A 26,691-nucleotide genomic window follows, 5' to 3' on the forward strand; every position below is an offset into this window, starting at 1 on the left:
TGAGTACTCCGTTAGCTGCACATTTCAAATTATCTTCAGCGTTATTACCTGAGTCAGATTACGATATTGAGTACATGTCTAGAGTTCCATATTCAAATGCAGTTGATTCACTTATGTATGCCATGGTCAGTTCTCGTCCTGATTTATCTCATGCACTAAGTGTTGTTAGTAGATTCATAGCTAATCCTGGCAAAGAGGAAAGCTGTTCAGTGGATTTTCATATATCTGCGTGGTACTTCTAATGCTTGTTTGCGGTTTGAGAAATCTGGAGATGGACTTGTTGGTTATGTTGACTTAGATTATGCCGGTGATTTGGACAAGAGGAGATCTTTTACAGGTTATATTTTCACCATTGATGGTTGTGCTGTTAGTTGGAAAGCATGTTTACAGGCTATTGTTGCTTTATCAACTACTGAAGCTGAATATATGGCTATTTCTGAAGTATGCAAAGAAGCTGTTTGGCTGAGAGGTTTGTACACTGAGCTTTATGGAGATCATTCTTGTATTAATATTTTCTGTGATAGTCGGAGTGCGATTGTCTTACAAAAGATTAGATGTTTCATGAAAGAACAAAACATATTTATGTGAGGTATCATTATATTCGAGATATCATTGCTCAAGGTGATATTAAAATATGCAAGATAAACACTTATTATAATCCTGCTGATATGATGACAAAGCCAATTTCTACTACTAAATTTGAGCTATGCGAACAGGCTGGTAGCCCAGTGGCAAAACTCCATAGGTAGAGAGAGCCGGCGGGAGTTCGACTCCCGTTCCATATCCCAAAAGATCTACAAAGTAGACCACGCAGTGGAGAGACACCTGTAAAAAAATATTAGCCAGATTTCACATGACAGTTATTGGTCAAAGGTGATCAAAAGGTCACAGTGGTAATTGAGGCCAATCATCCAATCTACCTTTTGTCATTAGCTGCAATTCGCATCAACTCACTCATGTCGTTGGAAACCAAACTCTGTACACCTTCAGAAGGAAGCACCTCTTGTTTGAAGTATGTGACAGTATCTTAGGAGAGAGATTGCATAACACTGGCACCTTTAAGAATTGTGTTGGCAACCTCAAAAGCAAGAATTGATATCTTGCACCCTTTGGTCTTCGCCCTAGAAATAAAGCCACCATCTGGGCTCAGGGTTGTCATTAGGCAGCCTAATGTGTCTACAATCTCCACTGCTTTGCCAAATCCAGCCATGATGGCTGTCCCAAGAACCGATCCCAGTCTTGGGACCTGCTAAGAAAGGTCAAGGATTTCAGTATGTAATACATTTCTGCAACACGGCTAAGCCAAATCATGAAACATATTCCAAGTCATTCGCCTACGTTCCGACAAAAATCTGGCACAAATATATGTTAGCAGTAACGGCGGAATTGGAATGCAATCGGGAGTAGGAGAAGCAGTAGGTCAGGTAGTAGAAGAAGGAAGATCAGGTGGAGAAGAAGAAGAGAGGAATTGAACTGGAGTTGCAGGAATTCTGTTACATCTTGTCTGAACCTCTCTTCTCTCTCCATTCTGTTACTTGTAGCCGCTCATAGCAAAAACGCACACGCTATCCTATTACATGGGTCTGATCCACTCCGAGCCCGTGACTCTCACATTTCCTCTTCGCTCACGCCTCCTTCTGGGCTCAGCTTGCTCAGCCTGCTCTTTAGCTTGGGCAGCTTGGACAGGTACAGCAGCGTTAACATCCCCTCCCTGACGAAAACCTGCTTGACCCCAAGCAGGAGCTCGCGAAAAACGCTGACGAACAGCCTCCAGATCTTCCCAGGTGGCCAACGAATGAGGGAGACCTGACCACTTGATGAGCACTTGAGTAGTAGCATCCACACCACGAGAAGACAAGCGTTTGTCCAAGACCTGTTCAGGAAGCTGAAAGGCATCAGTGTCACAAGGTAACTCGGGAAGTACCTGACGATGAGCAGGGACAGCTTTCTTAAGCTGCGACACATGGAAAATCGGATGTAACAACGAAGAAGAAGGAAGCTCCAGTTTGTAGGCGACAGCACCAATCTTCTGTAAGACACGAAAAGTCCCGAAGAACTTGAAAGCAAGTTTCTGATTTGCACGTGGAGCAAGAGATGTCTGAACATATGGCTGGAGTTTCAGATAAACTGAATCTCCCACCTCAAATTGCCGCTCAGATCGATTCTTATCAGCCTGAGACTTCATACGTTGCTGAGCGCGGTTGAGGTGCTGATGGATTAAACGAGTCATGGTTGCTTTCTCTTGTAACCACTCAGATAAATCAGACACTGAACATGCTGAAGCAGCTTCAAGACCCATACTTCGAGGAGTGTATCCATACAGAGCCTCAAAAGGGGAACGACCTATAGCTGAATGGAAGCTAGTGTTATACCAGTATTCTGCCAAATAAATCCACTGGAACCATCTAGAAGGGCAAGCTTGCACAAAACATCTTAAGAATGTTTCCACACATTGATTAACTCGCTCGGTTTGGCCATCCGTTTGAGGATGGTAAGCAGAACTCATCTTAAGAGAAACCCCAGCCAATTTGAACAATTCTTGCCACAATTGACTTGTGAATATTTTATCTCTATCAAATATAATGGAAGCAGGCAAACCATGGAGTTTGTAAATGTGACTAATGAAAACCTTAGCCACAGACATGGCAGTAAAAGGATGACTTAAAGGCACAAAGTGACTATATTTAGAAAATTTATCTACAACCACTAGAATGCAGTTCATGCCATTGGATCTAGGCAGCCCTTCCACAAAATCTAAAGAAATAATTTGCCAAGCAGAAGTAGGGACTGGAAGAGGTTGTAGTAATCCAGGGTACCTGGACCTATCAGGTTTTGCTTGTTGACATATAGTGCAGGCAGCAACAAATTCCTGAATAGCCTTTTTCATTCCAGTCCAAGCAAAATACTGCTTAATTCTGCGATATGTAACTGGTATCCCAGAATGACCACCTAGAGCTGAACAGTGCATAGCTGAGATAATTTTGGGATGCATAGCAGTGTTAGACCCCAACCAAACCCTGTTCTTGTACCTGAGTAGACCATCATGGAATGAAAAACAAGGAACAGAATCAGGAGCAATAGTCAATTTGGTGATCAACTCTGCAGCCTGAGGATCAGAGGAATAGCCTTGGATCACTTCATCAACCCATTGAGGTTTGCAAGAAGATAATGCCAAACATTGAAGTGGTTCATGACTCCTTCGAGACAAAGCATCAGCAGCACTATTGTCAGCCCCCTTTTTGTACAGAATTCTGTACTGTAAGCCTAATAGCTTGGTGAACACCTTTTGTTGCCATGGAGTATTTAACCTTTGTTCATTGAGGTGAGCAAGGCTCCTCTGGTCAGAGTAAATGACAAATTCTCCATGCTGTAAATATGATCTCCATTGCTCCACAGCAATTAAAATTGCCAAATACTCTTTCTCATATGTAGATAGACCTCTAGTCTTGGAACCCAATGGCTTACTAATGAATGCAAGAGGGTGACCATCTTGAAGCAAAACAGCGCCTACACCATTGTTAGAGGCATCAGTTTCAATGCAGAAAGGTTTTGAAAAATCAGGCATAGCTAGCACAGGAGCACTACTGAGAGCTTGTTTCAAGGTGTTGAAGGCAACATCTTGTTCTGCAGCCCAAATAAACAAGGAATGTTTCTTCAACAAATTTGAGAGAGGTTTTGCAATAATAGCAAAATGTCTTACAAACTTCCTGTAGTAACCTGCCAGACCTAGAAAGCTCCTCAACTCCTTCACATTAGCAGGTTGAGGCCAAGACAGAATGGCCTCCACTTTGGAATGATCTGTAGACACTCCTTTGTCACTAATAATGTGACCAAGATAGGCAATCTGTCTTTGGGCAAAGGTGCACTTTGACATTTTAACACTCCACTGATCCTTAGCTAACAATGACAAAACCTGCCTCAAATGATCAATGTGGTCCTCAAAAGATTGGCTGTAGACAAGAATATCATCAAAAAATACTAGCACATATTTTCTGAGGAGAGGAGCCAAAGTAGTGTTCATTGCCCCTTGAAAAGTGGCAGGAGCTCCACAAAGCCCAAAAGCCATCACTCTAAACTCAAAGTGGCCACTATGGGTCTGAAAGGCAGTTTTGAATTCGTCACCCGATTTTAGTCGAATTTGATGATATCCAGCTCTTAAATCCAGGGTAGAAAACCAACTAGCCTTGGCTAACTCATCCATTAACTCATCAAAAATCGGTATAGGGTACTTGCCTTTCACAGTGAGAGCATTGAGATATCTGTAATCCACACAAAAACGCCAAGTTCCATCTTTTTTCTTGACCAAAAGCACTGGAGAGGAGAAGGCACTAGCACTAGGTTGAATCAGTCCATTAGCAAGCATGTCAGCAATCTGTTTCTCAATTTCGTCCTTCAAAGCTGGTGGATATCTATATGGTCGGATATTGACTGGTCTGGCACCAGGCACTAAAGGTATAGCATGATCACAAGCACGGCCTGGGGGTAAACCTTCAGGTGGAGCAAAGACATGAGAAAACTCCGATAACAACACAGAGATAGCTTCAGGAAACTGAGGATTGGCAACTGATGGAACAACATCAGAATTGTTGCAAAGCTGAATGAGAACCTCTTCAGGCATGCTGGGAACAATTCCTTGCAAGAAGACAGAAGTATTATTGTAAGGTATGACCATCCACTTCTATTGCCAGTGAACTCTCATGGGACTAAATGCCTCAAGCCAGTCCATGCCCAAAATGAGGTCATAAGAAAGGAGAGGAATAATCTTCAAATCAGTCTGGAATGCATAATCTTGAATGTACCAAGTACCTTTGTCAATATGAGAAGTACAGGTCAAAATACCACCATTAGCCACTTGGACTTTGACAGGTTTGTGTAAGGCAGAAACACCTGGAAGTTGCTGTGCAATTCTGTGACTCAAGAAGGTATTAGAGCTTCCAGAATCCACCAAAATCAAGAGATCCAGATCATGAATTTTACCAAGCAATTTCAGAGACTTAGGTCCTTCAAGACCAGTAGCAGCTTCTTGAGAAAGAGCCAGAAAAACCTGCTCATCAGAATGGTGAGAATTGGTGTCATAAGCGTCAGATTCCTCCACATTGAACAACTCCAAGAGTTCCTGCACCACATTTAACTGGACAGTTGCAGGACACCTATGGTCTCTGCTCCACTTCTCAGCACAACGTTGACAAAGACCCCGAGCACCTCGGTAAGCTTTGAGTGCTGACAGCTTGTCTTCAGTAGACTTGCTATTGTCAAAGCTTTTCTTCTCTTCAGATGGTGCTGCAGCCCATGGCTTGTCAGCGCGTGGTGGTAGAGGTAGAGGGAGAGGACCCTTGGGAAGAGATTTGGGCAGAAACAACGATTCATGTTTGCGTGAATCTCTTCTTTGAAATGGTTCTGCTACTTCTTCCTGCAAAAGGGCGAGAGTACAAGCAGTATCCAAGTTTGATGGGCGTTGAACAAGAATTGTAGCTTTGATATCATCACGCAAGCCATCAATAAATCTCATAGTGTAATAAAGTGAATCAGTCGTATGACCATAAGCTGTTAACTGATCTACTAACTCAGCGAATTTCTCAACATATTCACCTACTGTGCCATATTGTTTAATGTGAAAGAGCTGTCTAATCAATAACTCTTGCTGATCTCTACCGAAACGATCATGAATCAATTTGCAAAATTCAGACCAGGAAGCTTGCTTAAGACGCTGATCTACCGACTGTAACCAACAAGCGGCAGCCCCAGTAAAATGCATTGTAGAGACTCTAATCCACACAGATGGATCAACATTGTACATCTCAAAATAATTCTCGCATCGAGATAGCCATAACCTAGGATTGTCCCCATCAAATTGAGGAAACTGCAGTTTAGGGAGACGACCAGTAGGAAATCCATGGCTATTGGCGCGAGGAACATGATCCGAACCAAAACGGAAGTGCAGCTCATCAGATTTGGGTGGGCTGGGAGGGGTGGAATTGAACATACCCTTGACCGGGAGATGAGCATGGGTGAAAACCGTTCTCGAAGCTGGAAATCCGGCAGGTGGGCGCGCGGCAGCTGACACCATAGGCTCGAGAATCCCGGTTTTGCTCGCCGCACCCTCCAATGCGGCCCGCTCCATGTGCTTGTTGAGCTTGGTAACTTCGAGCTTGATGTTGTCGACGGTGGTCTCGATCTGCGGCCTCCAGGACTCGATCGAAGCCGCTGCCAACTCCAAGGCGTCGACGCGGCCGTCCTTCTTCTGCTCGAGTTCTTGAAACCTCTGATCCCACTTGAGATCTTGCTCGAGGAAGCGCTTGTTCATCTCGTCGATGATCAACTTGGTCTGCGGATCCATGGCGCCAAGCTTCTTCTGGAATCGAGTAAAATGCTCGTGGCTCTCCAGATCGACCACCGGCGAGACTGGCTCTGAGTACCAATTGTTAGCAGTAACGGCGGAATTGGAATGCAATCGGGAGTAGGAGAAGCAGTAGGTCAGGTAGTAGAAGAAGGAAGATCAGGTGGAGAAGAAGAAGAGAGGAATTGAACTGGAGTTGCAGGAATTCTGTTACATCTTGTCTGAACCTCTCTTCTCTCTCCATTCTGTTACTTGTAGCCGCTCATAGCAAAAACGCACACGCTATCCTATTACATGGGCCTGATCCACTCCGAGCCCGTGACTCTCACATTTCCTCTTCGCTCACGCCTCCTTCTGGGCTCAGCTTGCTCAGCCTGCTCTTTAGCTTGGGCAGCTTGGACAGGTACAGCAGCGTTAACAATATAATACGAAACATAACTAACGAATTATAAAAAGTGGTTGTCTGTCGTTAATTCGGCTAATAATAACTGTATGCAAAATGAAAATCCATTATTTTTTTGTCAACCACTTGCCTTGCTTGTTCCTTTGCTTCCAGACCTGTCTGTCCTCGACTCAAACAACCCCATTTTGCCAGATAAAGCTGCCCCTCCTGATGCTGAAGCGTGGAGCTTACTGCTCCCCGGAAGAAGGAAATCATCATCCTTTGATAAGAGCACGTTACAATCCCAACTCAACTCCTGCTTCTCCTCCATCTCCACGGTTTCCTCAACACCCTTAACTTTCTGTTTGTGCGCAAGACTCATCGCCTCACAGAATTCGCTGATGCCATCAGCCGCATCCTCGAACCCCGCGTCGGCGATGCCAACGAACCTCCTTGATTTCAACACTGCAAAACACACCACAAGCAGAATTCTGTAAATAGCCCACTACAGTATAGTCCAGTCCTACCTTGTGACAACTGACTACCCAAAGCATCAAGAACCACGGAAAGCATAGAACGCACATACCGCAGCAGCCGTTGCAATCCATCCGCGAGAAGCTTGCTTCCGCAACACCGGCATCAAGGAACGCCCCCGAGAAACCAAGAACCGCCGCCCGTTCACACGACGGACCATGACATCCGCAGATCCCCCACGCCACCAGACGGCGCACGGAAGATGCTCGACGGAATGCCCGCACGAGTCGACAGGGGGGGGGGCGAAAGACGGCGCCCTTGGCGCAAGGACCGGATAAGTCGCTGGAAAAAGATCAACCACCGAACCAAAAGAAAAACACCCCACACAGGAGACGCGCCAAGAATGGAGCGCATGAAGTCCAAGAGAGAAAAAAGATCGAATTTTTCCAAGCCTGTCGATTTTAAAGTCTCCGTTGAAAAAATCGTGGGCATTTAGTACCCTATTATTGGCCCCAAAAATGATCATTTCATTCTTCTCATGTCATATCAGGAGTATTATAAGTTCAGTCATCATATCCTCCTTTCTCTTCCCATCATACCGGATCATGCAGAATTATATTGTCGGTGCGTGCATTCTTGTTTGTTTTCCCCCTTAGAAAGCAGCGGTAAGAGTGGAACACTGACTGACCACTGTAAAAATAAATCTGCACTTCGATGCCTATCAATCCTTGTCCAGCAGTCCAAATGGTACGGACCCTGGCCGTCACGTCCAAATCCTGGCTCTTGAAACTCACGTCCGGTCGTTCACCTAACTGCGAGATCCAGAGGCCCCAACTCCCAAGAGCCACCACCACTCTTACCGCATGCAAGTAAAGATTGTCCCGTGCCGAGCCGTGCGCGCCATTGCTCGCCTGATCAGCTACCCCTAGCAGGAGGGAGCGAGGGGCCGGCGCGCGGCACCGGCACACGAGCGCTGCGTGCGTCGGCCGCTGCCCGGTGGAGCGGGCGTCACGCGACCGTACGTGCCGGCGCGCATGCCCCGGCCGGCCCGGAGGTCTTGCGCTGGCGAACCGGTCCCTCGCGCGCCGTTATCACCAGTTGGCACTTGCAGTAGACAGAAAACAGGTGGTTTCGAATGTCATTGCGGGTCTGAGTTCCGCGCATTAGTTGACTTTGGGTTTGACAGGACTTTAGGGGAAAGAATTCTTGAGCTAGTTATTGCTAGCTTTAAGAATTCGTGAAGTTGAAATTGTGAGTATGCCAAGGATATTTAGGTAAGCTATTTTATTTTTACTTTAATTTAAAAATAGAGATTTAAATCACTTAATCTTAGCCTAAGATCTAATATGGAGTTAAGAACTGAAACTCTAATAAACGGAATCTTTGACAATGTGAAATAGAATACGCACATACTTACTACTCCGTATATATTGATGAATTTAGAAAATATCATTATAAAGATCACCTAAGTTGAAAAATATTATCGGTGTCTATAGGATATTTATTCTCACAGCTGATAATATTTTTCAATATAGATATCTTTACAATAATCTCTACCTAATTTTTCCTATATGGTACTACTCCGTATTGCTTCTTTTTTACCGCATTCGAGTGGCTCCAGATAATTTAGGAAACACGCATATCTGTATACATCCACGAATCCCTGCAGAGGATAACGCGACGAAAAAGGTGTCAGTCTAGAACTATCCTCAATTAATTTAGAATTGTGAAGTGCTATAAGACCATATCTAGCAGATACTTTAAAATTTCGTTTCCTATAACACTATTACAGTATCCTCTAACATTATTACAGCATCCTTTATTTTTTTTCATCTCCAACAGCTATCTTATTTCCTACATTCTACTACTCTTCTCCTCCCTCCAAACCCACAGTAAGCCTCTGTGAACAGTGCTGGAAATTTTGAGGATGCCCTAAGGACTAAAATGTAAAGAATTATTATTGTACTTTATATTTTTCAATACTTGTCACTTTTGACCATTTTATTTGTTTTCAAATACTTGTCACTTTTTATTTTTTAAGACGTAGTTTCCAATTTTATACCTACAAAATATCTTTTATCTACTTATTTACAGTAGGTTCTACAATATTTTAGCTAGTTTTTAATGGCATTTTTATCATTTCACATTTAAAATTAGTACTACTTTTAGTATATCTTGTTATACGTGTTTGATCAAAAGTGATGAGTACTGAAAAACGAAGGAAGTATAAAGAGGATAAAAAGAGGCATCACTCTAGAACTATCCCCAATATCCCCATCTTTGTGTTCCAGTATTTCACCCTAAACCACAAAATTTCTCTGATTCTATCAATTACAGGAACAAATAATAAATTCCTATCTACACCCGTCGAATCCAAATCCGGCCGCTGGCCGTGCGGCGCTTTCGAGCAAGCTGCCGTTAGTGCGCTCATGAAAGCAACGCTGCTGTGCCCTCATCAGCCATCACCATGAACCTACCTCCCGTCGGCGACCTCAACCTCCGGCACTGTTCCCGGCCGGAACGCCGCAAGTTCCAAAGGAGGTAACGGCCCGCTGTTTTTCACCCCGCAGATCATGGGAGGATCACCTGATTTCGCCGCAGTTTTCTTTCCCTGAAAATTGTAGGATTCTGGACTGAAAAAGAATAGGTCTGCATCGACATGGCATCATGTCTGAAATTTTTCCCTAGGAAACAAATGTACGGTGGCATCGTGTCAAAGTTATGCCTGGGAAAGAACTGGCACTAACAGTCAGTTTCCTCATACAGGTTCAGGACTCGGGCCGCCGGAGGCCGCAGTTTACATTCATGGGATTCTCGTCGACAGTGACAGATTTTACAGAATGATCGTTGCACTTACATTTACAAAGACTACCAGCTGATGGAGGGTTTGCAGTTGCACAGGATGAAGTGATCTTCAGAATTCCTAGCTTGTCAATGAGGTTTCCCACTTCACAAACTAGCGTGGAAACTTCAGACGGCTGATGCTGCTCGGTCCCGACAACAGGAGGCCCTGCGTGACGATCCGCTGCTGTCTTCAGGGACTGACTGGTCACGACACGAGAGGTATCCCATGCCATCCTCTGCGTCATTTTATTGGCACAGTATATTCAAACCGGTGCGGTTTCTTGGCATGCGTGAGTAAACTTTGAAGGGTTTAGGGCTTGGCAGCTCACCGGTGTCAGTGCCTGAACACTCATACAGGTTCTTCTTCAGTAGAACAGTTCCTGGCACTGAGGCCAGCCTTACCTTACTTAGCTTCTTCTTATCAGAATCATCTATCTCTCTGAACCCAAATGCCGATGTCCATGTGTCCACTAGGTGTGGAATTGCAGATAGAAGCAGCATCTCAACTTTCAGGGATTTCAGCATCTGTCCAAAAAGAAATCGTCTAGGCATTAAGCATTAGAGTAGTTGTTTTAAAAGATAAATAAATAGTAATTCGTTTCAAAAGTATTAGAGTAGCAATGTAACAGCTATGTAGTGCACATTGAAGAATACAAATAATATCTCTAGCTGTTCGATAAATCATTAAAATGTTTTGAATCTCCTAGATGAGTAATACACACTTTCAAGGGCAAAGATCAACTGGATTCATTTCCTCATATTGACAAGGTATTTTTTGGAATTTTTCTCTATTGTGATCATCCAAAGACTTCTGTTTTAGGTAATTAAGAAGGATAAGTGGTGGAATAAGTCTGACATGATAATTCTGTACGACAATTTTAAGAAACAATCCATAGACAACTCAAGTATCAGTGGCTACTACTCTACTTATTTCCATACCTCCTCAATGTAATCCATGAGGCGCCTGCACATCCCCTGTTGACGATTCTCTGTACAAGTAGCTATTAGAGGCATTTCTGCTACAATGGCACCATGTAACCTGCAGCCGCATCTGCGTTAGCCCCATGTTGACTTCCCGTAGTCTATTAAATTACGGTTGGATTCTGTACTCATGAAAATGGGTCAATAAAATGTCAGACTGCTTTTCACATGGTACCTGAAGGATGCCACAGATATGATGCTGTCATCATTTTCCAAGACTACAGTATAGAACCCCTTGTGATCCAAATGTATAAAGTCAGACCTAGCAAAGGAATATAACAGGGTAAATGGAGTAGTGAAGGCAAAAACTTCCAGAGAACTATAATAACAAAATCAACTGACTGTGCAGTAATCAACTAAACATGCCAGTCATGTACAGATTGATTCAGAAGAAAGAAAAAAAGGCTGCCTCACCTCCAGTTATATAATATAGAGGGAATGATGTCTATCCCTGTCCTCGGATCTAAGATAGGTAAGAAGCATTCTTCCATAATACTCAAGGCAATCATTAATTTCATATTGCATTCTGCCATGAGAGAAATCTCCGCAGCTGCACGAACCTTCTGATCACCATTGTTGCGAAGAATGGTGCACGAAAGACCATCATCCATGTGGTCAGGCACTCCAACACGAGAACGTAAGTTCGTAAAAATCTGACAGTATCAGAACAAGACCAGTCTCGTTCAAGTAAACATTCTGTCTTCTTTGGAAATATACAACTAGTGTTAGTTAAAGAACAGGTAAAGTTCTTTTTAAACATACCTGCTGGCATATTCTTCCACAAAACCAGGTACCAGGTCCACCTTCCCCATTGCATAAAACCTTACCAGATATGCATTTTACATGATCTGGAGGAAATGAATTGGTTAATGAATAAGCAACAAAATATGTAGTATGTATTGAGTCTCATGCACCAACAAATTCACCCAAAAGTTTAAGCTACTAGGTTATGAAAGTGGGCTGCATTTTTTTTTTAATACAGTTGTGTCTACTAGGTCATGAACCCAGGACCTTTGTGTTTGATGCCATATTGAGTTTTATCATTTATGCGCCAATACTGCAAATCTTTTTTGTTTCCTCAAGAATACGTAGGAGAATATACTACGCCTTCAACAGTAAGAAGGTTTTAAGGCAGTGCCAAATCTTGTTCTGGGCTTGCTTATTATAAGGAACCATAACTGTGATAACCAAAGATTTGTTTGTGAAGTTGAAATGCATATTATAATTGTTATAAGGGGTAAACATTGAATGCAACTATCAACAACAACAAAGCATTTGTCCCAAGCAAGTTGGGGTAGGCTAGAAATGAAACCCACAAGATCCAACTAAAAAGATGATGAGAAAACAAAATTGGATTTTTGATATATTTAAGATCCTCTTTTCTCCATCTCATTTCTACTTCTACTGCTTATTTGGATGTCTATGTGACCCATAGAAAGTCGGTCATATCATCTCATTGAATGCAATTATATTGTCATAAAAATGAATTACTCAAGTTAAATTATTGTTGACATATAAACAGACCATCATAAGCTTTGTGCCTCTGTGCGCTAAAGTTTTGACTCAACAACACATGGATAATGTGCTAATAAGACCAAACAATAATGCATGGATAATGATACAATATGGATGGTCTGAGAACAATCTAACTGACAAGAGAGATTTAAGATGGCAATAAAGATGCATAGTATGACATTACATTGACGTTCACACTGTGAGCAATTTAAAGCGGGTAGGGAAGTTCTGAGCTCCTTTGAATTGGTCACTTCCCCACAAATATCGCAAAGGCAGTTAGAGCAGTACCAGCTGCCATCTGGAATATCCTGTAGGCAAAATATAATATGGTAGGAACGATTAAGTAAAGTAACAGTAATGAAAACCTGAGCCTTATTGTGTTTAGATGGTACGGTAGACAATCTGAAGCAAGTTTGTTAGAACAGGTAATTATAGAAAACTAAATGAATGCTTAGATCAGTAAAGTGAGTTCTAATATGTAAGTTGTAAAACAGTTGTTCTGTGATGGTGATGCAAAATATGAATACAGAATGTTACAGAGGCTGTCATATTCAGGATGGAACTGAAGTACATCTTTGACCAAATCAGTATAATTCGGAACCATGCTAAAACGAATGTAGTAGCAGGATTAGCCAATTAGCATGGTAGTAAAGTAAATATGCGTGGGATGAGAAGTAGTGATACGCCATCCTTTTCTTTTGCAAAATTACAGCAACGACATAAAAATTTCTGAAACAACAATTAAACCGCATGCAGTAAATATAATTCTTTTCCAACTAGTCGTTAGTCAATTTTCTTATTTTCCCAAACAGTAAGTATGGATAATTATATATTGTAGGTCACAAAGAAAAGAGTGACATCAGGATAACAAACCTGGCAAGGCAAGCATGCTTGATGGTAACTAGCAGGACAACTGTCACAGCATATCAGTTCACCACCATCGCCACATAATCCACAGGTATCATCGTTTTGATCTGCTTGGAGTGATATAGTATCTTTTGCACGCTCTTTCCTCACCTTTTGCTCGATAGACCATGCTTGAAGCTGGCAAAAACTGTATGATTTACCTGAACCCAAGAAAAGATTCAGAGATGGAATTTCTTGCTTGAGACCTGCATGACACTTAAACTTGGACATTGTAAATGTGGTGCCACAGCACCGGCATCGAATGCCGTTCTTAGTTATATTCCCATCCTTTAACACATTTTTGCCTCCTGGACCTCGATATTGAAGAATATTCACTCTAGCAACAATGCCCATTTCAAGTAACTTGTTCAACACTGTTCTTGCTCCTCTAGGAAACTTCTTCCTGTCACCTTTCTCTTCACTCTCCCAGCGAGATCTTGGAAGACGCCTGTAACCAAGTTTATTTGTGAGCCTTCGACTAAACCGGTTTCTGTAACGTGTGGTCAGCCTATGTATTACAGCTATCATCAGAAGATCATCATCATCAAACTTGCATTTGTGTGACCTTGTTTCCTTTCCCTTTTTGGCATCCTTTTTGAGTGATTCTTCCAACACGAGTTGTTTTGAATGTTCGCTGCATTGCTCAACTTGATCCTTGTCATCCTTATTCTCGGGCAGTAGATTCAAAGGAACCTGCTCAATTATCGCTGTACCTGTCTGTTCTTCCTCATTGAGAACTACAGGACCAATAGGTTTGTCATTTATATTATCCATATACTGACTCACACAATTACTTAAAGGAGCCTCATTCACTTTCTGTTTCTTTCTACTGACATTGTCTTGGATATCTGCAGTCTTGTTGGGCCTCTTTCGCCCCTTATTACTTGAGCCGGATTCTGATATTTGCTTGTGTTCAGATGTTGATGCATCATTCTTCATGTTCATTTCACCATAGTGTTCTGACACCTTTGAGTTTGGTTCCAAACAAGCAGCACGGATCAACTGCCTGGGAGGCTCTGGGTTCATTACCGTCCAACATATTGGAGAACCCTCACTGTCAAGGTATAAGAAACCCTGTATTAAGCTTGCCTCGTAAACTGATGTGTCAATGTCCAGCTGCATGTTAGTGCCCATGGTGTCATGGGAAGCATTGAGGCAACTCCACATCTCTTGGCTGCATGTACTGTTGTTCATGAAAGAAAGAGACCCATCTTGAGGGGACACAAACAATACTTGTGGCTCTGAGATTACCAATGAACGGCCAGCGGCGTCAGATGATAACTGACCTGTTTTTGTCGGATCTTCTAAACTCATCTTTTTAGCTTCCAAGTCCGTATCCCTTTCTGATAGTAGAGATAATGCAACAGAGGGTTCATCGCCTGCGTCTTTATTTGCTGGTTGGAGCTCACAGACAACCTCAGCATCATGATGTTCGTTAGCAATACCATCTTTATTACCTCCCAAGTATGTATCGTTTTCTGGTGGTACTGATGATGCATCAGAAGGTCCATCCCCGGCATCTTTATTTGCCGCTTGGGGCTCAGAGACAGCTGCAGCATCATGCTGTTCATTGTTGATATCATCTGATATTCCAATTAGCATCTCGTCAACCTCCTGAGAAAACAGCAAATTCTCTCCTAGGAGCATCTCATCAGGACTATCTGCAGAATTGTCCACATCGACAACTTCTGTGGTTTCATAGACATGAGAACTCGAATCATTTATTTGAACATTTTCAACCAGGTCACCTGAAGCTGAAGAATAATTGGGTGGGAAGTATAGTGGGTCAGACTTGTCTTCATCTTGCTGTTCCACTTTAGTCTTGATGCACGGAAGTTTCTTCTTCCTGCTCAAACAAGTTTGCCTTGAGCCGAGAAGAGCTGTTGCATCGTGGAGGTCCATCGCTATACAATGAGCTGTGCTTCTTATGCTTCTTCCATTTATTTCTGACATGAAAAACAATTGCTGATCAGCTTTATATTCGCCAGGCTTGTTTGTTCCAAACATAGAAGATTGTTTGTTGCAGACAAAATTTCCTTCCATACCAGGCTGGCCATCGGAGAGAAGTGGCAGAAGACTTTTTCGTGATCTGGGATGTGCATTGTTATAATTACTTGTGCAGTTGAGCCCAAGTGGACTGCCTGCATTCCTGGCACTCAACAACTTACACTTGTTACGACTGAGGAATGTAACAGTGCTGTTCATAGCTTTGAGTGCCACTCCATTCTTAAGAGCTGCGACCTTCTTATCAATACAAACTACTGCCATGAAAGGATCAAGGAGGTACCACTGGTGGAGGAATGACAGAGATTGCTTCGGACGCTGGACCTCATATTGTAAGCATAGCAATGTGTTCTTCAAATCATACAGAAAGTCATGCAAGTTAAGCCATTCCTTTCCATAGTCATTTGACTCGTTTCTATAAAAGCTAGAAGAATTCATAAGTAACCACTGACCAAAGCATTTCCAAGCCCTGGGAAGAGAAAACAGGCGCGTTACTTTGTCAGGTGACTCATAAACGTGATCAACCTTACTCTTGTCCTCCCTTTCCTTGCCCTCGATCTTCCATCCAGCATCCACCATCAGAAGATGTGCGTGCAGACGGAGATTATTCCAAAGCACTCCATAGCCACGGGCATACCTTTGGCGACCAACATTGCTAATGTCAACTCTCTCCACACCCAGAGCGCTGCAAAGTCTTGCTCTCTCGCTCCTGCGAGTCACCGCCCTGCGAGTGTACACCTTATCAGTGGAAGGAGGCGTCCACTGTACCTTCAACTCGGGAGGGCTGGAATCAGGAGAAGGCGTTGATTTGTGCGCCTGTTGATCGGCACCAGGACAGAATACATGGTAGCTTGATAGATTGCCAGAAGTAAAGGACTCGACTATGCGACACACCGTCTTGTAATTGGGGGCAGAGCTCGATGGTGTGCTAGCTGTTGCCGGTGCTTCTCCTGCGTCTGCAACCTGTCCACTGCCATTGACATGATGATCGATTACTCCCACGGTGCTTGTGAGACAGAAGACACCCTCAAAGATCTGTCTTTCTCCCTTGGAACCATCAAATGTGTCTTCTGTCAGCTCGGCAACTTTCTTCCCGAACAGCATTGTTGCAATGTCCTCCTCCTTCATCCCTGTTTCCACAAACAAGCCTTTTCCGTCCATCCTGTTGAATACCAGTCAGCTTGATCACTTTAAACACGCACTTGTTATTCTGCAAGGCAATAAGCATCATGAATTAAAGCGCGGTAGAAGCAAAGTATGGTAGGACCAAAACTAGAAAAGCAATAAGACTGCAATGAAAGGATGAACATTTGAACATATATCAGTTTACAGGGCTCACTGAAAATGGGGGAAACTAAAGCTCAATCAGAGCACAAAACTTGCAATATTCAGCCTGAAATCATCGAAACACAACTAAAGAAAATAGGCTCAATCAAAGCATGAAAACTCTGACGCATTTTTGGGCCACTATAACTGTCTTACAACATACAATTGCACTATGCCAGCATGAGTAGTCATGTGATAATGCTAACTTATCAGTCGCTAAATGCAGAAAAGGGGTCACCTGAGGCACCAAAAAGTGCTGTTGTTCCAAAAATATAACATGTACCGAATCTGTCAACCTATGGAAGCATGACCAAAAAAGAAACCTACTCAAGTACTAAACCGCAGGACCCAGTAATCATAGAACAGCAGCTGCACGGGTCTCCTTGCATGGATATCAAAAACACTGAAGAAAATAGCATTGAAACCACCCGACACCACAGAGTCGCAGACCCTAAGATAATCTTTACCTACCATCATGCATTCGATGTGGAGAATAATTTTCATCTGAAAACACACTGACTTGAACCAGACGGGCATTCTAATTTCTATCACTGAAAATGATGCGTTTTGAGTGGCGGGGGAAACAAACCAAAAATGAATTGGAGAGGTCGAAGAATGGATTTCGATGGGAAAAAATCACTATCAGCGAGAGTCCACACTCCAAAAATCCACCAGAACCTACATCTACATGCAGCGAGAACTCTACCGATCTACCCAACATTTCACTCGACCAGAGTTCTTGATGCACATTCCAGACCGCTCAGATTCTTCAAGGAAAAAGAAGAACATTTCACCCGCCCACCGTTTGCGCGGCCAGCAGATCAATCCGCCAAGAATCCACCCGGCCACCCCATGAATCCAGGAGATCAAGATGGGACAAGGCGAATCGCATTGTCCAGGGAGGATGGAAATGGAATACTAACCGAGAAGAGAGAGACACGGCATTGCCCCCCAGCGCCCACCGGCCTCTCCCCTATCCCCTCGCCATTGGAGAGAGATGTCGCCTGCAGCTTCCTTATCTCTGCACCTCACTCACTCGGCACCCACACCGCACCGAACAGTAATGGCACTCCCTCCCTGCTCCGCTCCGGGGCGCGCGCACAAATCGCTCCCCCACTGTTACCACCTCGCGGGCCGGGAGCGGCAGAACCGGGCAGGGGGCGCGCGAACGGATGCTGCTGCGTGTCCGTCCGTTACGTGCCTGCGTCCCATGCAGACCCGCGCGGTCTCACTGGCAGCCTGGGCCCCGGGCTGAGCCTGAGGGGTGTCCGCCGGTTGAAATGGCAGCGGCGGATTTTTTTTAAAAAGAAGGTATTTGTGGGTGTCGGGATTCGATCCCGGTCGGTCGGCTGTTCCTATGCAGCTACTGTCAGTTCTCTAAGGATCACCGAATACTTTCTTTCTTTCTTTTTTCTTTAGTTCTTCTCTCCTCCATATCCAAAATTAAGGGCTCGAGGGGAGGGGTGGAGTGTAGGGGCTTCAGATGTGTCTAATGTAGGGATTTAAGGTTGTTTTGGTAGAGTTTCTCTTAATTCAAAATTTTTGGAGGGATTGATTTTTTAAAATGATTATGTGATTGAAAGTGATTTTTTAAAATATATATTATGGAGTAAGTGATTTTATGTAGAAAATGAAATAGTTATTTTTTTTCTCTCCTAACATCTAGTTTATTCTTAGATAATCACTCTTACAGATTCTATTCTAAAATTGAAAATTGAAAACTGTTATTTGACATGATTTCTTTAATTTCACTCAAAGAGTTGCTTTGAGAATTTTGCCCCACACACCCTACGCCCCCTTCGCCTCTCTGGATCTACTCGTGGTTACTCTAGGTGACGGTAGGATTGTTGCTTTTTTAAGAGTTGACCGTCTTTTGTTGAAGAAGGAAAAAAATACCATGTCAAGCAAGGGCCAACGCTCCTTGTAAGGTACAAGACTGCAAGTTTGACATAATTAACGCATATATAGGTCTAGTTTTAACTTTTAAGGAGACTTAAAATCAAACCCTTAAGTCATCTATCTTGAACCGTACCATTCGATCTAAGGATTTCTCGGCCTATTTGAACTCGGTGCTAGCCCATGGTGGGTGGAGGGCTATGCCTAATATATATGAAAACAGAAAATTTGCTTGATGATAATTGGAGCTCCAGTCTCGAGCACTTGCATGGGTGGACCCTGATATCGGTTGGGGTTGGGTGGTGGTACATCTTGTGGCTAGCTACAGCGAAAACTTACATGTACCTGTGGGTGTAGCGCAGGAGGCATTGATTTGGAGTGCATGCTCGTTGCTCACTCCACTGACAAGGGTAGGGTAGAAAGCAGAAGCTAGAAACTCGCGAAAGCGCACGGCCCTCTCTCCGTTCTCGGAGAAACGGGCGGCCACCGAATGCGAGCCGTGCCACCGGGGTGGCCGACACGCGCGACGTCGACGTCGAGCTCCCGCGCCGATGCTACAGGCGCCAGCACCACCGACAGGGTGCTGTACTGCCGGGCTGCCGGCGCCCGGAACAACGAACCCCAGGCACAGAGCTGGAGTGAAGTGACTGGCAGTACTCCACACTTAGCTTTGCTGGGGCTGCGCCGCCGCGGTAAAATTATTTCCGGATTTGGATAGTGGCTGCCTACGAGTTCCAGCTCCCAACCGTGCTCTCCAGGTTGTGGGTGTGCGTTGAGCTGGCTTGCCACTTTGCAGGCCTCGTGTTTGGTCCCTGGGGGTGGGGGCCGCCGCGCACGTACGTGTGGCTGGGCGAGGCGTCGTCGTCCTTGCCCGTGCCCCGGGGGTGCGTGCATGATGAGCGCAACGTTTCTTCACCGTGGACGTTACGTTCGCCGGCGGGTGGAGCCGGAGCTCCCAGCAGTCAGCTACCACGGCAACGGCTTCGCGTTAGGTGCGCCGCCGAGTCGACGGCCGCGAAGCTGGAGGCGCTCACCGCGGGGTGATCAGGCTGGTGCAGGAGGCCAGTACGTACCCAGGGGCGGCGCATCGGCGACGGCTATGTTCGCTCCGTCAGGAGCTACGGGCCTCTGTTTCTCTGGAGTCATCATATTAATAAATTATTTGCGTGTTGTTTAACGTAAATCAGAGTGGCGCAGCGGAAGCGTGGTGGGCCCATAACCCACAGGTCCCAGGATCGAAACCTGGCTCTGATACTACTTTGTGAGTGTTTTTTTATGTGACCTGACTATTTAGTACCTGCTCACTTTCAGTTATCCGATGATACGCTGCAAGTCAAACCTAGAGCATATCCATGGCCAAACTCAATACGTGGACTCGAAAATTACTTCGAACGGCACCAAACTGGCATGTTCTTCAATTTCAATTTGAGCAAAGGGCTACGAGAAAACTTGTTTGCGTCGTGTATTGCAGTACCACAACTTTGCAACTTGTTTGCCAAATTGATCAGTAACACACCGCTCAAGAACAATTACAACTGAAAATCCCAACGCCTAGCTAGTAGGAGGATGTGGAAGAAACCTTGTACGTAAGCAGTACAAGTAGGGCTACCGATGCCGCAAAGCTCACAGCCAGACCGCACCACAGGATCGTGTCAATATTTACTGCTCTCCTAGTCACTACATTCACCTGCTGTTCCTTCCCTACCGGTTTTCCTGCGTTGCTTTCACTTGCTACGTTTCTCCTCACAAGTGTAGACTGACTTGCCTCATGATGAGTAACATCACCACGAGTTTGGGGAGCATCTAGTGGACCTTCACATCGTACTGGACCACAATGTTGCACCGCATCGGAGCATGCACAGGCACCGCAAGTGTTGGTGGCGCAACAGCTGGCTTCCTCCACCTGATTTTGTCCGCATTCTTTCTGCGGTTCGGCACTAATTTGCTGAGGTGCTTTTACCACAACAGATCCTTCTCTCACTTCACCAAAGACAGACCATCTTCCAACAGATGTGATCTTCACATCTGCCGACGTTCCTAACATGCTATCAGGAGCAATGACCAGCACCTGAATGTATCCCTTGGTATGTCCAACCTGTGCAACAAAAGATAATTTCAGGATAAGTTCAGCATCTGGAATAAGCATCATCAGCAATTGGTGCCAAGAATTACTATGCACTTACCAAGTGAACACCATCAGTAGCTATCTCAGTGATCCATATTCTCTCTACTTTGCCTTCCATTCCTTGATATGGTGAGAATGATTCGAAAACAGAGGTCAATTCACGACTCCGCTTTTTCACTTCATTGCTCGGCACTTTTTTCATCCTAGCAGCAGGTGTCCCTGCAAAAACCATGTAGTAGATGTACATGTTGGAAAAGAATAACTGCGATTACGTGTCAATTTTTGCGAGAGAAAAATTATGACACGACACCTGGTCTGGGGTAAAACTGTGATATGTGGAGTTGAGGGAATTGATATTCCTTTACGAGGTTAACAGTCTGAGCAAAATCTTCATCAGTCTCACCTGAAAATGGCATGTTATAGTTCAGTACAACCTATTAGCAGCAAAATATTTGATGGCATTCAATTCAAGACATGGTTCAAACGCACTCATAAATGATAACTAAGATCAAATTGCTAAGTTGAGAACTTGCTTAGCATACCAGGAAAGCCACAAATAATATCTGTAGCAATTTGCATTCCAGGGACAAGCTCACACAGAGTGTCAATCACCTTTCTGAACTCACCGACAGTGTATTCACGATTCATTGCCTGGGATGTGCAATCATAGACTGAGTCATGTGCAAACACTTGATATAAGTTGCAAATAAAGAAATATTATGTTCTATGTTGGGTGCTAAGAACCTTTAAAAACAAATGCTGAAGTTCAAGCATACCGTTAAAACAGCATCGCTTCCAGATTGCACAGGGACATGGAGGAAAGAATAAACACAGGGATGGTGCAAAACAGCAGCTATCTCCTTCAAATGCTCTAGTATGAAAGGAGGATTTGTCATGCCTATGCGGAGCATTGTGCTTCGGTCGACAGGAAGCTCCGCGACAATTGCATTTAACAGATTTGGAAGATTTGTACCGATATCCCTGCCTGAAAATTTTGCAAGTCAGAAGAAGCAAATTACCATGTAACTATCACATGTATCACACTCATGAGCCAGAAAGAATTGGACACTGAGATTACCATAAGCACCAGTATCTTCGCTGCTCAACCATATCTCTCGGACACCTTCAGAGACAACAGTTTTCACACGATCCACCTATAATAGATTGAAGACCAAATGATTCACTTGACGTTTGAACATCAGCAGCATTGCACAGCAATAGAAACATTCTAATACACCTACCAAGCTGTCTATAGTATAGCTTCCCAAATGACCACGAGCATGCTTTGTCTTACAGTATGTGCAGGCACCTAAACACCCCACATTAATAGGAAGAATCTCGATAAACTTGTTCTTTCTTACCTGTAAAGTTTAGCTTCAATGAGTCATCAGAAAGAATCTTACAGGATCTGTCAACTTGTCAAAAGGTACTAGCACATCAATTGGCTAATGAAACTAGAAAATAGCTCACCACTGTGCTCTTAATACTGACAAGGTACAAGTATTAATCAAAAGATAATGTGCACAAGTATGACCTGTACCTTAGGTAAATCAAGTGAAGGCAGTGTTTTCCGACTCAACAGCCGAACCTCATGGCCCTTTAAGGTTTCCTCAACCACTTCAACAACCCGGTCTATCTGTTGCACTCCGATAATACTTATACCTTCAAGCTCCTTGAGACCCTGGCTTCCCTGCGGTACACATCCAGCTACTACTAGTGGCTTGTTTGCGTTCTTGCATTTCAATATGAGGGTTGTCATTGCAGATTGACTAGGATTTTTCACCGTGCATCTGGAATAACAGAAGAACTAAATGTTAAGCTATTTATAGTAATCTTTTTATCAAGTTTGCTATTGCAATAAAAATATCTGTCCCTTGTCCCTAGACATCACAGGCCCAAGCTATTGTCAATGGAAATGTACTCAGTATCCAGACAGTACAGTTCAATAAAATGGTGACGCACATGAAAATAGCTGGAGTTCAATGCTGCAAACCCAGAGCCGCGCGATTTGGGACTCCAGAGTCCAGTCAAGTTAAATTCACTTCATGTATATTTGTAGACTTCTATGAACAATTAGCGGCACAAGACGGCAAGGACAGAGTACCGAGCAAAAGAAAGGGCAACTCATACGTGTTAATTAGCCACAAATCTGCTCCTTCAGGCTCTTCAGTAATAGCATATCCAAAAGCCGAAAGCTGCCCTGACATGTATTCACTGTCACTCTGCAGAGCAGAATAGGGAACAAATGTTACAATTCAATAGCAGAGCAAAATAATTGGCTTCTCAGCATTTGCACAAGGAATAAGCCAGCAACTCAAAAATCATGCAGCACTTCATATCAACAAACTAACTTGTTTGGAAGCTTGCTAAAAAAAGGCAGAAAGTAGTGAGGAGGAAACTTTCCTGGTTATGTGAGCACCCGAACGTCTTCACGTATATCGTCTGCAACACAAATAGCATAAGAACCGGCGCGCACATCAGATCACAGCAACACACATGGAGCATGTCGAAGCCCGTAAGTGAACTCGAGTGATGATGGTAGCGGTAGTACCTGCGTGCCTGGGATCCGGGCCTCGGGCTGTGGCGGCGTCTGCGCGACCCTGGACGACCTGCGCTTGGGCTTGACCGCGACGGCGGCGAGGGGGAGACGGAGTCCAAGAGGCGCTCCCCGGCCGGAGAGGCCGGCTGGGCCCAGCACATCCTCGATGTCCTCCATCTCCGGCTACGGCGGCGGCGGCGGAGCGGCGTCCAGGCCAGTGGTGCCTTTCCGGGTAGGGTTTTTCCCTGCGGAGCCAGTGCCACGCGAACCGCCCCCGATCAGCCCCGCCGCGCGAGGCGACGCGAGGCAAGTGGGCTTCTAGGATGGGCCGGGAAGGCGTTCGCGGCCTTCTGATGGAGCACCGCGCCGTGGAGCCCGAACTGATTTAACCGGCCCGCTTGATTGGGCTGGCGTTTGGTCGTTGGCTCGAAGCCCGTTTACGCTGATAATTTCTGCGCAGACGGACGTAATTTTGGGCCGGTCTTTCGCGTGCGTCGTGCTTCGCAGCGGTTTCTCGGTCGTAATATTTTTATTTATATATAATTTCCCGAAATTAGCAAAAATTCGCTCATTCTAAAAATTACTTTCTAAAAAAAGACAGATAGTAATGGTCGGATGTCAATTGCAAGCGTATAGATCAGCAAATTTTTAAAATGAATGCACGTTTTTTTCGAATTCTAGGAAAAATATATATATATAAGTAAAAAAAATCGCTACCACCGGGCGGTCCCAAGCGCGCGAGAACCCAAACAACCCGGAACGCGGCCACGCGCACCCTCTCGTGTCGCTCCTGCCCGTGCCATACGTGCCGTGGCATATCTCGCCGCCCCTCCACGTGTAAAAGGCGCAACACGGCTTCATCTCCCTGGCTTCTACAAGCATCGGCCGCCGTGGACTTAAGCCGTTAAGCACGGCGGATCACAGTACACGGTGTGTTCTCTCTACTCCCAAGCTACCTTCTTGTTTCCCAGCTGATGCTGCCTCATCCAATGCGACGGCGCGCCGCCGCCATGATGAACGTCGTGGCAATCGGGCTCGTCCTCTCGACCTTGGCCGCCGCGGGGGTCTGGTCGCCCGCGCCGCCGCCGCCGCCCCCGGCTCAGCAGCAAGGGGACCACGTCGTCCGGGAGGGCCGCCGCGTCGTCATTGTCGAGTACGAGCGGGAGCGCCAGCTCTCGCCCGGCGTCAAGGAGGTGCGCGTCCTGTCAGACCATGGCTCCCTCGACGGCGGTGAAGGCGGCGACACGGTCTTCGACGGGGCCAGGGGTGCGGTCTCTGACGCGGTCGGCAAGGTGGCCGGCGCGGCGGAGGAGGGCGAGGAGAAGCTGTCCGACGCCAAGGGCGGTGTCCTCGGCGCGGTGAAGCGGTGCAAGGACAGGCTCTGCGGTGCGGGCAGGAAAGTAGAAGAGGGTGCCAAAGACGCGGCGTCGCGAGCCGAGCATGGCGCGGAGGACGCGATGAGAGACGCCAAGGAGACGCTCACGGATGCCAAGGGCATCGCCGAGAACAAGGCGTTCGACGCTGCGCAGCTAGGGAAGGAGACCCTGGAGAGCGCCAAGGACAAGGCGTTCGACGCTGCGTCGCAAGGGAAGGAGACCGTGAAAAGCGTCAGGGACAAAGTGTCCGAAACAGCCGGTAAAGCCAAGGAGAAGGCATCGAACATCCAGCCCGGTGCAGCTGAAGCTGCGAAGAGTGCCAAAGATAGGGTGTCTGAGGCGGCCAAGAACGCCAAGGACAGCGCCAAAGGGACTGCCAGGAGCGCCAGAGACAGGGTTTCTGACATCACCGAGAGAGCCGAAGAGTACGCGCAAGATGCCGCCGAGAGCGCCGCGGACAAGGCCGCGGAGGCCGAGGAGGTCATGAAAGCGAAGGCCGGTGAGGTGAAGAAGAACCTGACCGACATCGCCCGGAGGGCGCAGGAGGTGGCGTCCGATGCCGCCGCGTACCTCCTCGGCGGGCCCAGGCATGCCGCGCGCACCGCGACGGCCGTGATGCACCTCCTGGGCTTCGCCATGGCCTACGGCACCTGCGTCTGGGTGACGTTCGTGTCCAGCCACGTTCTCGCGGCGGCGCTGCCGAGGCAGCAGCTCGGCATGCTGCAGAGCAAGCTGTTCCCGGTGTACTTCCGCGCCATGGCCTACGGCGTCGGCGTGGCCCTCGCGGCGCACCTCCTCGGCTGCGAGCGGAGCTCCCTCGCGTCGCGCGCCCAGAGCTTCAACTTGCTCGCCGCGTTTGCCCTGATCCTCGCCAATTTGATGCTTCTCGAGCCGAAGGCCACCAAAGTAAGTTCTTCTACGTTCTTTCGCATGCACGTCCGTAATACTCGATGATTTCGTAGTTACTGAAATTGCATCCGTCCTCCATATAAACACAGGTGATGTTCGAGAGGATGAAAGTGGAGAAGGAAGAAGGCAGAGGAATGGACATGGCCGACATCGTCGACCCAACGGCCGTCTGCATTCCCACGACGGCCACCAACGCCGCCACGCCCGCCAGCGCAGAAGCGGCCGCAGCACGTACACCCGTGGGCGGCGTGGCGACGGTCAGGGCGACGCCGGCGACTGTGTCGACGACGGGCGACGCGGAGATGTCCAAGAGGAGAGTTCTGAGGCTGAACAAGCGGCTCAAGAAGCTCAACACCTACTCGTCCCTGTGCAACGTGCTGTCGCTGATGGCCCTCACCTGGCACCTCGTGCACCTGGCCCGCCGCCTCCAGACGGGCAACGCCTGCTAGGCTATCCGTGTGCTCTGCAGCTCTCAGACTTCGTCGTCTCGTTGTGCTTTCAGTCAGGTCGTCTTGTGAGTTTTTTTAACATGTTTAGCAGTTCAGTTAGGCTTCAGATGTGTGCGTAGGGTGGTGATGGTAGTGCCCAAGTTTCAGTTGTTGCTGTAAAGTCTACACGGTCATGTTTTACTTGCTCGGCACAGTTAGTAAATCGGGTGTGGCTATGCATAAAACTCCCGAACTGACAAACCGAACCGTAGTCATTCACTCCTTCCGCGGAATGCTACCTATATGCTCATACACACTGCAAAGTGATTCCTATGCCCATACACACTGCAAAGTGATTCTTCTATTCAACTACAACTCGGTGCAACAACGCGCAGATAGGTGGGTGTGGGAGGAACTAGAGCTGTGACTTTGGGTCGTGCTTTTTGGGCCGGTCTAAATCTGGCACGGTCCGGTCCAGCCTAAGCCCGATTCGGCATGAGCACTGATAGGTCGGGCTAATCCGGCTCGATTTATAAGCCGAGCTTTGATATGGGGTTTAATAGGCGGTCCGGTCCGTAAAAAAATGGGTCCGCGTCCTCCAGTGCGGTGGAGTGTGGCGGTGCTAGGTCCGTGCCAACCCGACCCGATG

The 26,691-nt window shown here is 46.1% G+C and overlaps 4 protein-coding genes and 1 non-coding gene across 6 annotated transcripts; 2 read left to right on the forward strand and 3 right to left on the reverse strand.

The window, feature by feature from the left end:
• Positions 1-569: 569 nt before the first annotated feature.
• Positions 570-7,662, reverse strand: LOC133924246 (uncharacterized). 2 transcript variants are annotated; one of them, XR_009910790.1, is made up of 4 exons: positions 7,306-7,662; positions 6,871-7,184; positions 921-1,246; positions 570-825 (listed from the first exon to the last, which is right to left on the reverse strand). XR_009910790.1 is itself a non-coding variant. In XM_062369693.1 (3 exons), exons 1-3 carry the CDS (start codon positions 7,325-7,327, stop codon positions 1,028-1,030), a joined length of 555 nt encoding a protein of 184 aa, XP_062225677.1. In that variant the 5' UTR covers positions 7,328-7,662; the 3' UTR covers positions 910-1,027. The 2 variants fall into 2 exon arrangements, 1 of the variants encoding a protein (XP_062225677.1); XM_062369693.1 differs by lacking the exon at positions 570-825 and having other exon boundaries at positions 910-1,246.
• Positions 7,663-9,901: 2,239 nt separating this feature from the next.
• On the reverse strand, positions 9,902-17,918 carry LOC133924247 (uncharacterized). The gene is made up of 8 exons (XM_062369694.1): positions 17,693-17,918; positions 13,407-16,653; positions 12,718-12,841; positions 11,781-11,866; positions 11,433-11,671; positions 11,194-11,280; positions 10,977-11,076; positions 9,902-10,562 (listed from the first exon to the last, which is right to left on the reverse strand). Exons 2-8 carry the CDS (start codon positions 16,602-16,604, stop codon positions 10,284-10,286), a joined length of 4,113 nt encoding a protein of 1,370 aa, XP_062225678.1. The 5' UTR covers positions 16,605-16,653; positions 17,693-17,918; the 3' UTR covers positions 9,902-10,283.
• Positions 17,919-19,847: 1,929 nt separating this feature from the next.
• Positions 19,848-19,919, forward strand: TRNAM-CAU (transfer RNA methionine (anticodon CAU)). Its single transcript has one exon. It is a non-coding gene; the product is annotated as a tRNA-Met (tRNA).
• Positions 19,920-20,103: 184 nt separating this feature from the next.
• LOC133924248 (uncharacterized) lies at positions 20,104-23,624 on the reverse strand. The gene is made up of 11 exons (XM_062369695.1): positions 23,342-23,624; positions 23,194-23,232; positions 22,921-23,012; positions 22,331-22,580; positions 22,032-22,151; positions 21,869-21,944; positions 21,567-21,775; positions 21,333-21,441; positions 21,101-21,193; positions 20,849-21,009; positions 20,104-20,760 (listed from the first exon to the last, which is right to left on the reverse strand). The coding sequence occupies exons 1-11, from the start codon at positions 23,504-23,506 to the stop codon at positions 20,221-20,223; spliced, it is 1,854 nt and encodes a 617-aa protein (XP_062225679.1). The 5' UTR covers positions 23,507-23,624; the 3' UTR covers positions 20,104-20,220.
• A 601-nt stretch (positions 23,625-24,225) lies between these two features.
• LOC133923502 (uncharacterized) lies at positions 24,226-26,370 on the forward strand. Its single transcript, XM_062368786.1, has 2 exons — positions 24,226-25,611; positions 25,704-26,370. Exons 1-2 carry the CDS (start codon positions 24,304-24,306, stop codon positions 26,061-26,063), a joined length of 1,668 nt encoding a protein of 555 aa, XP_062224770.1. The 5' UTR covers positions 24,226-24,303; the 3' UTR covers positions 26,064-26,370.
• The last annotated feature ends 321 nt before the right edge of the window (positions 26,371-26,691 follow it).

This window comes from Phragmites australis, chromosome 7 (assembly GCF_958298935.1).
Source record: "Phragmites australis chromosome 7, lpPhrAust1.1, whole genome shotgun sequence".
In the NCBI taxonomy this organism is placed as follows: domain Eukaryota; kingdom Viridiplantae; phylum Streptophyta; class Magnoliopsida; order Poales; family Poaceae; genus Phragmites; species Phragmites australis.